This window comes from Macrotis lagotis, chromosome X (assembly GCF_037893015.1).
Source record: "Macrotis lagotis isolate mMagLag1 chromosome X, bilby.v1.9.chrom.fasta, whole genome shotgun sequence".
NCBI classification, from domain to species: domain Eukaryota; kingdom Metazoa; phylum Chordata; class Mammalia; order Peramelemorphia; family Peramelidae; genus Macrotis; species Macrotis lagotis.
In genome coordinates, this window is record NC_133666.1 from 701,399,986 (window position 1) to 701,415,988 (window position 16,003).

At 45.5% G+C, this 16,003-nt stretch overlaps 1 protein-coding gene across 1 annotated transcript in view; it reads left to right on the forward strand.

Annotated features, from left to right (window-relative positions):
• Window positions 1–1,257: 1,257 nt before the first annotated feature.
• Window positions 1,258–16,003, forward strand: part of LOC141497215 (uncharacterized) — a 61,013-nt gene continuing 46,267 nt past the window's right edge. The window contains exons 1-4 of the mRNA XM_074199862.1: window positions 1,258–2,037; window positions 2,868–2,948; window positions 13,851–13,977; window positions 14,664–14,759. Coding sequence (XP_074055963.1) covers window positions 2,026–2,037; window positions 2,868–2,948; window positions 13,851–13,977; window positions 14,664–14,759 — 316 coding nt within the window. The 5' untranslated portion in view covers window positions 1,258–2,025. The remainder of the gene's footprint in view (window positions 2,038–2,867; window positions 2,949–13,850; window positions 13,978–14,663; window positions 14,760–16,003) is intronic.

The window sequence follows — 16,003 nt, forward strand, 5'->3', positions numbered from 1 at the left end:
GGGGTGCCCCGGGGCGCACTGCCAGTAAGCGTGTGAAGCTGCCAACGTCCCGGGGCACAAGGAGGGGGGCAGCAAGGCAACGCCGAGACCTGGGGCCGGGGACCCCACGCCTCCCCCCAGCTCTGCATCCGGGCCTCCTCCCGGCCGCGGCGCTCCGCCCCTGTCCGCAGCGGCCAATCAGCGCGGCCTCCCTCCCGCCGCCCCGCCCACCCCGGCCTTTTTCTATAAAAGCCGGAGGCCCGGCGGACGTCACTCGCTCTCTGTGAGCATGCGCGCACCCAGCGCACTACATTTCCCAGAAAGCCGTTCCCCCTCGCGACGTCGCAAAAAGAGGGCCGGACGCTCTTGCGTCACTTCCGCTCGGGCGCGCTCGCCCCGCCCCCCTCCTCCCGCCGGCCCGTCAGGACCCGTCGCTTCCGGCCGCCTCGCCTCTGCTCCGGCTGCGCCGTCGCCGCCCCCGGACCCCAGCCCGGCATCCCCGCGTCCCCGGCCCGGGGTGAGTGCGAGGCGGAAGGGCTGGGCCCAGCGGGGAGGCGGAGCCCCGGGAGCCTGGGGGAGGGAGGGGGAGGGGCGGGAGCCCGGCCCGGCCAATCCGGAGCGCCGCCTCTGCCTTCCTCCCGCCCCCGGCCCGCCCACGCCCTCCTCCCGGGCGGGGGGCGGGGGGCCCGCGGGGCCGGAGCTCCACCCCCGCCCGCGCCCCCGGGGTCCTGACCCGGAGACCCTCCCCACGCCCGCCGCTTCAGGCCCGGGCGGCCCCGGGCCAGCCGGGCCCTGAGGCGCCGAGGCCCGGGGAGCCCGCGCGGACGAAGCTTCCCCGCGGCGGCGCCGAGGCCCGGGCGGCCGGTGAGAGGGTCCCAGGGGGCCGGTGAGAGGGTCCCGGGCGGCCGGTCGGTGACAGGGTCCCAGGGGGCCGGTGACAGGGTCCCGGGCGGCCGGTGAGACGGTGACAGGGTCCCGGGCGGCCGGTGACAGGGTCCCGGGCGGCCGGTGACAGGGTCCCGGGCGGCCGGTGAGAGGGTCCCGGGCGGCCGGTGAGAGGGTCCCGGGCGCCCGGCCCGGCCCCCGAGGCTGCCCGCGTGCTGGCCGCTTTGCTGGACATGATAACGTTGCCTCCGGGCTAGACAACAGCGGAGCACGGAGCCCGTCCGTACGACTGACCCGTTTCTGAGGGGTGACCTGCTCCTGCACCCCCACAGCCCCCCACACCCTGGGGCCGGGGCCGTTCCTTGTGTACCCCAGGCCCGGCGGTGTGGGGGACGGCCCGGCCCGGGACGCGTGCGCACACGGCGCCCCGAGAAGCGGCACCGAGACGCCTGCGGGCCTCTGCTGCTCGGCTAGCGGCGGGGCAGCCGGGGGTGCCGGGCAGGATGCCCAGCGGCGTGCCCTCGTCAGAGGCCGCACTCTGAGCCAGGCAGATGAACAGCGGCTCAGGAAACGGGATCGCCAGCTTAGAGGAACCACGCTAGCTGTTTCCATGGACTGCTGAGGCCCAACCTGTGCCAGAGCATCCCCAGCTCCGCCTCCTCTGATGTGCCACGGTCGGACGCCCAACTTGTCTCCAATATAGTGATATTGTTCGGGCCCTCTTTGATAGCAAAGGATGAGAACCAACCAACCAATAACATACAGACCTAGCGGGTCTGCTACTAAAAGGCAAAGTTTGGGAGGCTTCGACCAGCTCTGCCTCAACAGAACCCCAGGCCTGGTCAACAAACCGACCCTCCAACCTCTCCTGTAGTAAAATGTCAACTCCTTTGGTTTTTCACAAGGTTGCTTGCAAGCCTGGAGACTTCTGTCCCAAGAATTGTGTGTGATCCCCTGCCCACGAAAGGAAACCCCAACTGGACAAGGCAACCAGGGGCAAGAACACCCCCCACACCCCTTCTTAGAGAGTCTGGTGAAAGGGCTCACTCGCAGCACCCCACCCCAGGAGTTGGCAAAGCGACAGTCTCTCCTTTTAACTGATGCTGTGCTCAGCCCTCTGCTAGTGACCCAGACCAAGAGGACCAATCAGGACTGATCATCATGAGGCCAGAGGTGGGCTCCAGAGCCCCCAGGATGGGTGCCTCTGGGTGTGCTCTGTAGATGGGAGCCCTGGCTCAGCTGTTTCCAGAATAAATAAAACTAAATGCAAAGTAGTTCAGTGCAAGGTAGATAGAGAGTGAAAATACTCACAGCACCAGGAACAGTGGGGTTGATCTGTCCAGGCTTCACAAAGGACATATTGAGTAGCAAGAGAGAGAAGGAAAGAGGAGCACTTTCTAGGAAGGTGATGTTGGCTCAACTGGTGAACATGGGGATAGTGAGGACCAAATTGAGAAGAGCTTAAGAGCCAATACAGGGGCTCAGTCATTGATGCTATAGCCCCATCTATCTTGTCTGGAGAGAGGATTAAAGGAAGGAGACCATCTCAGTGGTGGTTCAGAGAGGCCACTCTATGGGGTGATCTGGAGGTTGGGATCCCAGAAATGAAGGGGGTGCCCTCCATAAGAAGGAGGGCCAATACCGAGTCCTAACCTGGACTTTTCTTTCAGAGAGTTCTCTGCTCCCTTGTTTCTGGCTCTGGCCTCCTCTTCCCAATGTCACCTGTTGCACAAATGCTGAGGTCATTGTTTCCCTCCCATAACAGCCCTTCACCGGCTCTCAGTTCCCCAAACCCACACACCAGGACCAGGTTCCCCCCAACACCATTAGTGACAGTGTCCACTCCTTGAAAGCCTCCCCAGTCCAGAAAGGCTTCCCAAGACTTCCCTGCATTTTTCCTTGATTACCTGGTCATCTCAGGAGCTCTCTTTGACCCACCATATCAGCTGGATGGTGGTGGTATCTCTAGTCCCTGCCTCTCACGGTTCCATTTTCTTTCCCAGCTCTGCTTCCCTGGGAAGAGGCCGCTTGGAAGAGAAGAGAAGAGAATGGCCCCAGTCCTCCTAGCAGCCAGGGCCTGCCAGGTAAGGGAGTGCTTGTTCTTTTCCTAGAATAACAGCTGAACAGGTCAAAGATTGTGTGATTGTTCCTGTATTCTTTAATGGAATGTTCAGTTCTTTTTTATGACTTAATTCTTTCCCCAATTAAATTTAAAAAGAATTTTTAACCTTAGTGTTTTTTAAGATTTGAGTTACAAATTCTCTCCCCTCCCTCTCTCCTCTTCCCCCTACCCTTTAAAAAAGTGAACAATTTGGGTGGCTAGGTGGCGCAGTGGATAGAGCACTGGCCCTGGAGTCAAGAGTACCTGACTCGGTACTTAGCTGTACTTAGCTGTGTGGCCTTGGGTAAGTCACTTATAACCCCATTGTCTTGCAAAAAAAAAACCCTAAAAAAAAAAGGTGAACAATTTGATAGAGGTTGTACATGAGTTGTTATGAAAAACATACCAACACCGGTCACGTTGCAGGGAAATTCTGTCCCTCCCCCAAAAAACAAAAACAAAAATAGTATCCTTCAATCTGCATTCAGACTCCATCAAGTCTTTCTCTGCAGATGGAGAACATTTTTTTGTAATTGTCTTGGATCGTTGTATTGCTCAGAAAAACTAAGCCATTCATAGTTGGTCATCTCCCCAGTGTTGCTATTCCTGTGTCCAGTGTTGACCTAGCGCCAGCTCATTTCACTCCTACATAGATGTCTTTCCAGGTCTTTTTGAAAGCATACTACATTTCTTATGGCACGTAGCACTCTGTTGCAATCACACACAACTTGTTTAGTCATTTCCCAATTAATGGATGTCCCCTCAATTTCCAATTCTTGTTTGTGTGTGTGTGTTTATTTTTTATTTTGTTCAAGTGGTGCTTTTTATACATTACTAAAATATTTAAGAGTAAACATAATATCCCCTCCCCCCCCAAAATATAGACCCTCAAGAGAAATAAAGTAAAAGAAAGAGAAAAAAAATTGTGTTTCAGTCTGTGTTCTGATACCATCAGCTCTGTCTCAGGTGGATCACATTCTTTATCATAAGTCCATCGGAGAACTTACTTGCATATTTTTCTACTGTTGCTGTTGCTGATTGTCATTCCCTCCATCCATACCTCCCCACTACCATCTATTATATTTTCTCTTTCCTTTCACTCTGTCCCTCTTCTAAAATGTGCTGTAGGGTAGCTGAGTGGCTCAGCAGACTGATCACCGGCCCTGGGGCCAAGAGGGCCCGAGCCCACATACCTCCCCTGAGACCCAGCAACCACCCAGTCCCATGATCCCAGACAGACCACTCAATCTCAGCCCCTTGTAAGAAGTAAAAAAGAAAATCTGTTATATCTGACTATCCTCTCCTATGATCTACCCTCTCCTCTATCACCTACATCCCCCTTTCCCCCTTCTCTCCTTTATACTCTAGATATCTATAGCCTATTGAGTGTGTGTGCTGTTTCCTCTCTGAGTCATTTCTGATGAGAGTGAAGGTTCCCTCATTCTCCCTTGCCTTCCCCCCTCCTATGTCACTGCAAAATCTCATTGTAATATATGTATGTGTGTGTGTGTGTGTGTGTGTATATATATATATATATGTATGTGTATATATATATATATATATATATGTCTTTTATACTAAATATCTTAGTCTATTCTACCTCTCCTTTTTCTTACTCCCAGTACATTTCCCTTTCAACAAGTGACTCCATTTTTACCATATAGCTTAACTTCAAATTCAGCTCTCTCCTGTGCTTCATCTATAAAAAACTCCTTCTACCTGCTCTATTAAATGAGAAGGTTGATATGAGTATTATCAGTGTCATTTTTCTGTGCAAGAATACATGCAGTTCATCATTATTAAGTCCCTCATTTTATTTACCCTTCTCCTCTCTCTCTCTCTCTATGCCTCACCTGAGTTCTGTATTTGAAGATCACACTTTCTGTTCAGCTCTGGCCATTCCAACAGGAACATTTGAAATTCCCCTGGTTCATTGAAAGTCCATCTTTTTTCCCTGGAAGAGGACATACAGTTTTGCTGGGTAGTTGATTCTTGGTTGCATTCTGAGCTCTTTTGCCTTCCGGAATATTATATTCCAAGCCCTACAAGCCTTTAATGTAGTTGCTGCTGAGTCCTGTGTGATCCTGACTGCAGCTCCATGATATTTGAATTGGGTCCTTCTGGCTGCTTGTAATATTTTCTCTTTGAATTGGGAGTTCTGGAACTTGGCTATAATATTCCTAGGGGCTGTTGTTTTTGGATCTCTTCCCAGGGGAGATCAGTGGCTTCTCTCAATTCTATTTTGCCCTGTACTTCTAGGATATATGAACAATTTTCCTGTAGGAATTCTTTAAAAATGAGGTCAAGGCTCTTTTCCTGATCATGACTTTCAGGTATCCCAATAATTTTTAAATTATCATTTTTCCTGGATCTGTTTTCCAGATCAGTTGTTTTTTCATTGAGATATTTCACATGTTCTTCTAATTTTTCATTCTTTTGATGTTGACGTATTGTGTCCTGACTTCTTTTAAAGTCTTAAGATTTATTTTCCTCAGAGACCTTTCTTATCTCCTTTCCATCTGGCCAATTCTGCTTTTTAAAGCATTCTTCTCCTCAATAACTTTTTTTTCAGATTTTTCAAAGCAATGGGGTTAAGTGGTTTGGCCCAAGGCCACACAGCTAGATAATTATTAAGTGTCTGAGGTTGGATTTGAACCCAGGTACTCCTGACTCCAGGGCCAGTGCTCTATCCACTGCACCACCTAGTTGCCCCTCCTCAATAACTTTTTGAACTGTTTTATCCATTTGGCCTAAGCTGGTTTTTAACATGTTCTTTTCTTTTCTTTTCTTTTCTTTTCTTTTCTTTTCTTTTCTTTTCTTTTCTTTTCTTTTTTAAGATTTTTCAAGGCATTGGGGTTAAGTGGCTTGCCCAAGGCCACACGGCTAGGTAATTATGAAGTGTCTGAGGTCAGATTTGAACCCAGGTACTCCTGACTCCAAGGCCGGTGCTCTATCCACTGTGCCACCTAGCTGCCCCTAACATGTTATTTTCTTCAGCACTTTTTGGATCTTCCTGACTAAGCTGCTGACTTCTTTTTCATGTTTTTCCTGCATCTCTCTTATTTCTTTTCCCAACTTTTCTTCTATCTCCCTCACTTGATTTTCAAAATCTTTTTTGAGCTCTGTCATAGCCTGAGCCCAATTTTCGTTTTTCTTGGAGTCTTTAGATGCAGGAGCTTGTACTTCCTCATCTGCAGATTGAGTACTTTGATCCTTCTTGGAATCATAGACAATGTATTTCTCAATGGTGTTCCTCTTTTTTTCTCTGTTTACTCATTTCTCCAGCCTGTACCTCATTTTGGGGTGCATCCTGAGCTTTTGTGTATTATTGGGACATCCCCTCCACAAGTATCTCAGTGTGTGAAGCTCTGTCTTCCCTCTTGGTCTGTGAATAACCATAAGCATACCCCTCTGCCAGGGGACTGAGGTGAGGGGTGGGGATCTGCTGTTCTATGGGGGGGCCTAGACTGCGATCAGGATCTGAATGTGGTCAGAGCCCCAGAGTCTTGTTCCAGGTACAGAGGACAGACCTCCGCAGTCTCCCTCCCCTGCCTAAAGTGGGCTGAGCACTCAGGGCTCAGTTGCCTGGGGGCTCCTGCTTGCTGGCTCCACACCTACTTCTGTTTCCTGGATCTGGGCTGCCATCGCCCTGAGAGCCTGGGCTTCCTGTACTCACCCTGGCAGAGGTTCCCCCCACTGATGCTCCAAGTTGTGCCCAGTGCTCCCCAGGGTGCAGCAGGTCAGGAAACTGCTTCTGCTGCAGGAGCCACGGGTCCCAGGCGCCTAGGGCTCTTTCTGGGAGGCTGAAGTTTCTTCACTTTGGCGGGGCCACCACTCTAACCCTGTGGAGCAGTTTTTCCACTTTTCCCTAGGTTACCTTGCTCTGGAGAATTGCCTCATTGGAGCTTTCCATGGGTTCTGTCTCTCAAAAATTTAGTTAAGAGTCATCATTTTAAGATTTTTGAAATATTATAGAGAGAACACCTAGGAGAGGCTCTTCTGTTGCCATCTTGGCTCCACCCCCCCCCAATTTCCAATTCTTTAAAAGAGCTATCATAAAGATTTTTGTACTCATAGGTCCTTTTTTAGGGGGAAAAAAAACCTTTGGAATATAGACCTAGTAATGATATTGCTTGGTTCCAAATTTTATTCTTTCTTTGCGCCAATTCCTGATAAGAGTAAGGTTCATTGGATCTCTATCCTTCCCACCTTCCCTATTTTTCTCTCCACTGTGAAAGCTCTTTTGCACTCTTTTATATGAGATAACTTCACCCAGTACATTCCTCTTTCTTATCCTTTAATTTTATTTTTTTAACACAATCATCCCAACATGATCAATTCGTACCCATGCCTTCTGTCTATGTATGCTCCTCCTAAGTGCCCTCGCATTGAGAAAGTTTCTAGGAGTTATAAATATCATTTCCAAATTAGAATATAGATGATTTAACTTATTGAAATCCTGATGATTTCTCTTTTTTGTTTACCTTTGTTTTCTTCTTTTGAGTTTTAGACTTGAAAATTAAATTTCTATTTGGCTCTGATTTTTTTCATTAGGAATACTTGAAAGTCCTCTAATTCATTGCATATCTATTTTTCTCCCAGAAGGATTACCCTGTGATTTGCTGGGTAGGTGATTCTTGGTTGTGTTTTTTTTGTAGTCTTTTTGGCCTTCTATAATATCATATTCTGTAATATCATCCTCCAAACTCTCCAATCCTTTAATATGGGAACTGCTCAGTTTTGTGTTATTCTGAATATTCCTCAATAGAATTTGAATTGTTTTGCTTTGGGTTTTGTGTTTTTTTGGCTGCTTGCAATATTTTCTCCTTGAATTGGAAGCTCTGGAATTTGGCTATAAAACTCTAGAGAGTTTTTATTTTGGAATCTTTGTCAGGAGGTGATTGGTGAATTCTTTCAATTTTGATTTTTCCCTGTGGTTCTAGAATATCAAGACAGTTTTCCTTGATAATTTTTTGAAAGACAGTGCTCTTTCTTTGATCATGGCTTTCAGATAGTCCAATAATTTTTAAATTATATCTCCTGGATCTATTTTCTAAGTCAGTTGTTTTTCCAATGAGATGTTTCACTTTTTCTTCTTTTTAAAATTCTATTTTATTTATTATTTTAGTTTCATTGTTCCTTGATGTCTCATAAAGTCATTACTTTCCACTCACCTAATTCCAATTTTTAAGGAATTATTTTATTCAGAGAGCTTTTGTACCTCCTTTTCCATTTGGACAATTCTACTTTTTAAAGGAGTTTTTCTGCTCAGTGAATTTTTTTTTTTAGGTTTTTGCAAGGCAAATGGGGTTAAGTGGCTTTCCCAAGGCCACACAGCTAGGTAATTATTAAGTGTCTGAGACTGGATTGAACCCAGGTACTCCTGACTCCAGGGCCAGTGCTTTATCCACTGCGCCACCTAGCCACCCCTCAGTGAATTTTTTAATATATTTTTTCCATTTGACTGTTTCTACTTTTGATGACATTCTTTTTGTTTTTGTTTTGTTTTGTTTTTGCAAGGCAATGGGGTTAAGTGACTTGCCCAAGGTCACACAGCTAGGTAATTATTACGTATCTGAGGTCAAATTTGAACTTAGGTCCTCCTGACTCCTGGGCCATTGCTCTGTCCACTGCACCACCACCTAGTTGCCCCTTGATGACATTCTTATTGACATTCAATGAAGACTTTGAATTTCTGTACCTCTTTTACCAGTTGGTCTATTTTTTTGTGCCTCCTTTACCAGTCTGTTGATTCTTTTGTCATGATTTTCTTACATCATTCTCATTTCTCCTCCTGATTTGTCCTATTTTCTTTTACTTTATTTTTAAAATTCTTTTTAAGCTCTTCCATGGATTGAGATTAATTCATATTTTATATGTACCACTTTTTGACTTTGTTGTCTTCTTGAGTGATTGTTTTTGATCCTCCTTGTCACCATAATAACTTTTCTATAGTGGGAATTTTCCTATTTCTTGACTTGTAATTCTGTACTCTACCATCCTCTACCATCCCAAGTTTCAGTTTTTATGTAAAAGTTTCCAGAGATAATTCTAGGGAACTCCAAGCTTTCAGTTTTTCCGAGATGTTATGATCTAAGGAGAAAGTTGTTTACCACTCCCCAGCCTGTGTCCTGCTCTGGGAGGGACCACAAACCTTTTATCAGCCCTGGAACTGGGACCAGGTTCCCACTTCTCTGCAGCCATGTGCTGCTCATTGCCCTGGGTCTGCCCCACCAGGCCTGGTTCCAGGAGCCAAGTATGAGCAGAGCAAGAGTCCTGCCTTGGTGCAGGCCAAGGAGCCCCTGCAGGCTCCTGCTGACCCTTACCCCTGTGGGCTGAGAGCTGCAGAAGCAAACCCTGCCGATGACCCAACTCTTCATGTGCACTGTGACCCTTGCTTGTTCCCCCAGACCATCTCACCTGTTCTAGTCAGCTCTCCTCCATCTTCCTCTTTTGATTCCTGGAACCAGTCTTGGTTCACTCCCAGAGGTAGAGAAAATCCCCACATCCCACTGATCCCTCTCTGCTACCCCACAGCTCCATGCAGCGTGCCTTATCAGCCCACCCTCCATCTCTGGACTCTAACTCTCCTGCCTGAGATGCTCTCCCTCCTCATCTCTGCCTCCTGGCTTCCCTGGTTTCTTCAAATCTTAGCTCAAATTCCACCTTCTACAAGAATCCTCTCCTGATCTCCCTCAATGCCAGGGCCTTCCCTCTGCTAATTATTTCCTATTTATCTTGTATATAGTTGTTAGTACATTTATTGGTCCTTCATTTGCAAAGAGGACCCGTGATATACCCGGATGATGTCTTGACTTGTGTGTGAATTGTATTTCATTGAGGACGAGTTGCACAGAGTGGTCAGCTTCACTCTCTTTTCCAGAGTCATCAAAGTCCAATGGCGAGACAAAAGTCAAGCTGACTGGCCATAACTCAGATACAATGGATGGCCTTGGCAACTTCAATGTCTGACCAAGTTCTGACTCCTCCATAGTGCCTGCTTGAGCCATCTTCATGGCCAGTGAAATACATTGTTCTCATCCACCTATTCCATCAGGGGAAGTCCTCCCATGTTGGGGCAGACATCCCTTAACTCACCAGTGGGTTTGAGGCTGAGTGGCTACCTTCACCTGGTTTAGCCTCTCTGCTGAGACAGTTTACTAGGAAGGGGCCATTATTCAGCCACAGGTGAGAGTGGGGGGAGATGGACACCAGAGGAATCAGGAAGACCTGTATTCAAAACTTATCTCAGATACTAGTATGTGACCCAGGGCAAGTCACTTCACCCTGTCTATCTCAGTATCTTCATCTATCAAATGAGCTGAAGAAGGAAATGGCAAACTATTCTAGTATCTTTGTGAGGTCATGAAGAATCAGACACCACTGAAATGAGTGAACAACAACAGCACCCATTCTGGGGGAGGGTGGGTGCCCTCTGGGCCAGAAAATCCTCAAAGACTACACTATTTGTTCATAATTGTTTGCTTGTTGTTGCCCCAATTGACTGTAAGCTCCTTGAGGGCAGGGGATGTCTTTTGCCTTTCTTTGTATCCTCATTCTCTCTCTGCCTTGGAACCCTAACTCCTGTTCTTCAACCTTATTGTGACTTCCAATCCTTTGGGCCATCTCCAGTCTCCCTGATTCATATCTGACCACGGGACCCAGATGGCTCTGGGAGAGAAAGTGAGGCTGGGTTCTTAGCCCAGCCTGTCCATTCAGATCCAATTCATGGGCTCATCAAGATGTCACTTCCTTGATGTCATGATCTTCTTAAAGAGTGAAGGTCAGGGGGCGGCTAGGTGGTGCAGTGGATAGAGCACCAGCCCTGGAGTCAGAAGGACCTGAGTTCAAATCCAGCCTCAGGCACTTAATAATTACCTAGTTGTGTGACTTTGGGCAAGTCACTTAACCCTATTACCTTAAATTTTAAAAAAAGGTAAAAAAAAGAGTGAAGGACAAGGCAGCTAGGTGATGCAATGGACAGATCACCAGCCCTGGAGTCAGGAGGACCTGAGTTCAAATCCAGCCTCAAACACTATCTGGCTGTGTGATCTTGCAAGTTATTTAACCCTTGCCAAAAAAAAAAAGAGTGAAAGACCATCATCATCATCTTTGTATTCCCAGATCTTAGCTCAGGGTCTGGCACCCAGTGAACCTTTAATGGATTAATTTTTCCAACATTGATTCAGACCTTTGTTTCTCATCTTCCTGTTTGATTTGTTAAGTCTGAGAAAGATTAAAGTTATCTAAAATTAGTGTTACTATCTACTTCAATTATCTATTCGCTTTCCCATTTTTTTGTTGTTGTTGTAGATCTGATGTTTGATGATGATTCTATTTTATGGTCTTTTTCTCCTTTAATTATGGTAATTATTCTGCTTTTACACTTTTTGTTGCTTTTCATTTCTGAAATCATATTTGCACTTCCCACTTCTTAGGACTTTAGCAGATTTTATTCCAAATTTTCCTTTTTTAAAACTATAAATCTCTATGCTTCAGCTGTGTTTCCCATAAGCACAAAATTTTAGATTTTGTTTTCTTTTCAGCTGCAATTTGCTTCCTTCTAATTGGGGCATTAAAATCCCCTGAATGTTCAAGATTACTAAAGTCAAATTTGTTTTTTTTTTCTTTACCTCTTATTACATTGCCTTTTTAAAAAAGCATAAACTATTGTTTCCTTGCTCTGTCTTATTCACTGTCATAATCCATTTTTCCAATTGTTGTTGATATCTTTTCTTCATTTTTAAATATATCATTCCTTCATCCCTTCATCCTCTCCTTCCCGAGGAGCCAGCCCTTATAATAAAGAATAAAAAAAGAGAAAAAAAGATTTTCAGCAAGTTTGATAATACATGTAGCTTCCCTACACATCACCCCCACTTCTACCAAAAAGGGGAGCAGGCAGAAACAAGAAAACAGCATCCACATAGAACTTTCTGCCTGTTGCTAACCTCCTTGCCTTCATTTGTATAATGTGAGGGGTGGATTAGATGACTTCTGAGGCCCTTGTCAGCTCAGAAATATGTTGAAACTGAACACTGTGTTATTGTGATCCAAGATGTGAGTGAATACTTTTCTCCCTTCTTTACTGAGATGGGGGAATATAGGTATAGAATACTGTATATGACAACTGACTTTATTGTGTTTGCTAATTTTGATGAACAGTCAATTTTTTCTCCATTGTTATAAGTAAGTTATGACTTTTTGGATAAAGGATTGGGGAGAAAATTGGGAGATAAAGGTGATAAAAATATTAATAAATAATTTATATACAAAAATGTATACTCAAATACAGATATTTAGTCAAAAATATGAATAAAGTTTTCTTAAGATTTGTACAGTGTCAAAAACCATATCCAAGTTACTAATAACAAAAATTCTAAATAAAGCAACTTTGAGGATTCCCATTATATCATTGCAAAGTAGCAAAGAAGATAGAAACTAGAAAAAGTCAATTTTGGAGAGGTTGTGGGAAAACATGAATATACTCAAGCTGTAAAGTTGTCCATCCATTCTGAAAAACAATTAGGAATTTGGCAAGAAATACCACAAACAATTCATACCTTTAATCCAGAGATCTGCCGGGGCCTGATTTTAGAAAATGTTAGTTCATTTATTCTCCTTTCTTTTTACTTTTCCAGAATACCTATCTGTTCCCTTTTCCACAATAATATAGTTTAGCACTATATATTGAAGGCTATGTCACACATGAAATGTAGCAGAAAGGTAAACCAAGGCAGGTTCCTCTGAGGAAGGTAATGGTTTGTTATCAAGGGCACTGCAAGGCAATAAAACATGTCTAATGACTGCCTTGAAACAAAGAATTAAAGATGCATCTCATTTTTATAAGCATCAAAAAAGAACAATACAGGCTATGGACATCATGGGGTCAACATGACTGATAACATTAAGGAAAGGGATTTTTTAGTTGGAGAACTGGGACCTCAGCTCTAGGCTATCAAAGGTGAAGCAGCTGACTCCCTGGGACCTAGAATGAGCCAAGACCACCTTTCATGGGCTAGGAAGGGGCTCAGATGGGACCAAGGAAGCTTGTCTCTTTTCAGGGATCCCACACAGATGCCAAAGGCTGAAGTTGGGTTCGGGGTGGGGGGTTGCTACACTGATGATTCCCATGGAAGTTGTGTGTTTGAGGGGGAGAAATGAATCTCCAAACTCTAGCTTCAAGCTTTATTTCATTAAAATGGATTGGGGCAAAACTTGCACCTTTGACAGCTAACTCTGAAAGACTGAATTTTGACTCATGCATGAGCTTCTTCCCTTAGAGGCAGAAATTGTGGGGCTGTAGAAAAAAATCACTGATAAGAGTAAAATCCTACAAAAATTCTGAATCAATAATTAATTCTCCCACGTGTATACCCCTGGGTTGGGTCCATCTGGGGCTGCCCATTGACCCTGTCTGGATTCTATTTGTCCATCTCTCAAATGTGAGTGAGTGGGTCACCTGCTTCATGGAGTTATTTTGGGTCAGTGCTTTGTAAATAGAAAAGTGACATGTAACTACAAACTCCAGTTATCATGATTTTTTTTTTGCAAGGGAATGGGATTAAGTGGCTTGTCCAAGGCCACACAGCTAGGTAATTATTAAGTGACCGAGTCCAGATTTGAACTCAGGTACTCCTGACTCCAGGGCCGGTGCTCTATCCACTGCACCACCTAGCCACCCTTATCATGATTTTCTTGAGTGACAGTTCAAAATCAGGTTCAAATTGAGTGGCAGCAAAGGAGCGCAATGAATATTGATCTGGAATATGCAGAAGTCAGAAGTCTTGAGAAGTAATGTGTATAATTCCTGGCAATGTCAAGTCTCCAACCTGGTCTGCCATGAGGTAGGCCCTGAGTCAACATGGTATATTGGGTTTTTCAGAAATCCGTGACCTTTAGGGATGTGGCTGTGGACTTCACCCTGGAGGAGTGGGGCCAGCTGAACCTTTCCCAGAAGGAGCTGTACTGGGAAGTGATGCTCGAGAACTACAAGAACCTGGTCTGCCTGGGTGAGGTGCCCTTTGGAGGGTCTTGGCTTGGTGAAGGGTGGGCCTGGGGTATTGGAGGAATGAGCAGCTATTTTTGGATGTATGCATACCAGAGCTTCCTGACCCTTTTGTGGCCATTGGAAACCACATGCTGTTTAGTGCTAAGTCAAAGGTTAGGCTTTTTCTAACCAGGTCTTGTGTGACCCATAAGGTTTAACCTTCTGTACTCTCTGTTCTTTGCCCTTTCTTCCTTTCCCCCAATTCCCTCCCCCACATGCCCCACCCTTATCTGCCAGAAGAGGGTCTTTCCTTCCTGTTCCAGTAAATACTGGAAGGTTTCAAGTCTTGAATAGTTATTTTTTGGCTTGTAGGGACAAGGCTGGCCAAGAGAGTAATGGCACTTCCTGGGAAAGGTTGGATTTTTTACAGTGGGAACCAGGCAGTTTGATGTGGTTGACCTGGGCATTTAAGCATTCCTACTCTCTGTTCCTTAAGGATCCAAAATCCCCTGCAGAAACCCACACACTCTTCTCAGCAGGGGCTGGATCAAAGAAAGGAATTCTCTTTCCAAGTGCAAATCCATTCTGGGGCCCATTCAGATGTCTTTTGCACACACCTCTGGGCCTGTTTAGCCTTCCCAGGGATCCCCCCAAAGACAAGTCTTCAGTTGGTTCTCTGTTCTAAAGACTCCCTTGTTCAATAAGCAGGACTTGCAGGTTCCCAACCTGAAGTGATATGCCACTTGGAGCGACAGGGAACACCTTGGAGGCCTAAGGGAGATTCTCCAAGAACCAACCATGCAGGTGAGTGAATCAAGCCAAGTGGTGGCTCATGGGCCCTTTTCAGACAGAATATGTGGATTCTCCCTTCACTCTCTTGGGACTATATCTCCTGCTCAGAGGTCTCAGACACCGAAAAAGTTTGTGAACATCTCCGCCATCAATGTGATCCCCTACTGGATTGTTTCCATTTTTAGGGGCCAGTAATTAGCATCAAATTAGATAGCTTTGACGCAATAATATTCACTATGAGACATAGCAGGAACAAACAGAAATATTTTGCCTCAATACCTTGATATCTGAGGAGAGGAAAAGTAAACTCAATTTTTACATAACTTTGTTTCCATCACAGGCATATATCCAAAGGAAGGAATGTCTGATAGATGATCCTCATTTCAGCTTCTGCTGAGGAAAAAAGGCAAGAAGAAAAAAAGAAGGAAAGAGGAAAGAAGCGAGGGAGGAAGGGAAAGAAGGAAGAAAAAAGGGAGGGAGGAAAGGAAAGAAGGAAGGAGAGAGGAAGAGAAGGAAGAAAAAAGGAAGAGAAGGAAAGGAAAGGGGAAGGGCAGGTAGAAAGCAGGAAAGATTCATTAAGCAGCTATTGTACAAGGTGCTTGGCACAATGTTAAGCCTCATTTGATGTTCATCCCTAACAAGGGAGATGCTACTATTATCTCCATTTAACAAATGAAGTTATTAGGGTAGAGAGAAGTTCAGGAGTATCTGAGGCACACCTGGACCACCAATCTGCCTAGGAATGAACAGATCTTTCCTTAAGACCCAGTCACCCCAGAGCCATTCAATCCAATTGTACAGACTTGAGGTTGCAGTTGGGATGGTTCACTGAGTGGGTCAGCTCAGGTGTCTTCAGGTGATCCTCCAGCTGGAGAAGATGAAACCTAGAAGTGTTGAGGAGGGGGCAGCATTGACAAGGCTGGAGCAGTATGTAGTAGAGAGATAGGATGACCTGATATTGATTTACTTTGATGGTTTTCTTGGACTCTTCATATTATTTCCCTCCCTCGTACTCTGCAACAGCTTTTGCAGATTCCTTTGGAAATTGTATTTTAAATGACAGAATTCTGGTGGAGGTGTTTCTGGCAAAATTTTTTCCAACATATTCCTTTTATTTTTTTAAATAAGTATTTGGGGGGGCAGCTAGGTGGCACACTGGATAGAGCACTGGCCCTGGAGTCAGGAGGACCCAAGTTCAAATCTGGTCTCAGATACTTAATAACTGCCTAGCTGTGCCTTGCAAAAAAAAAACCCTA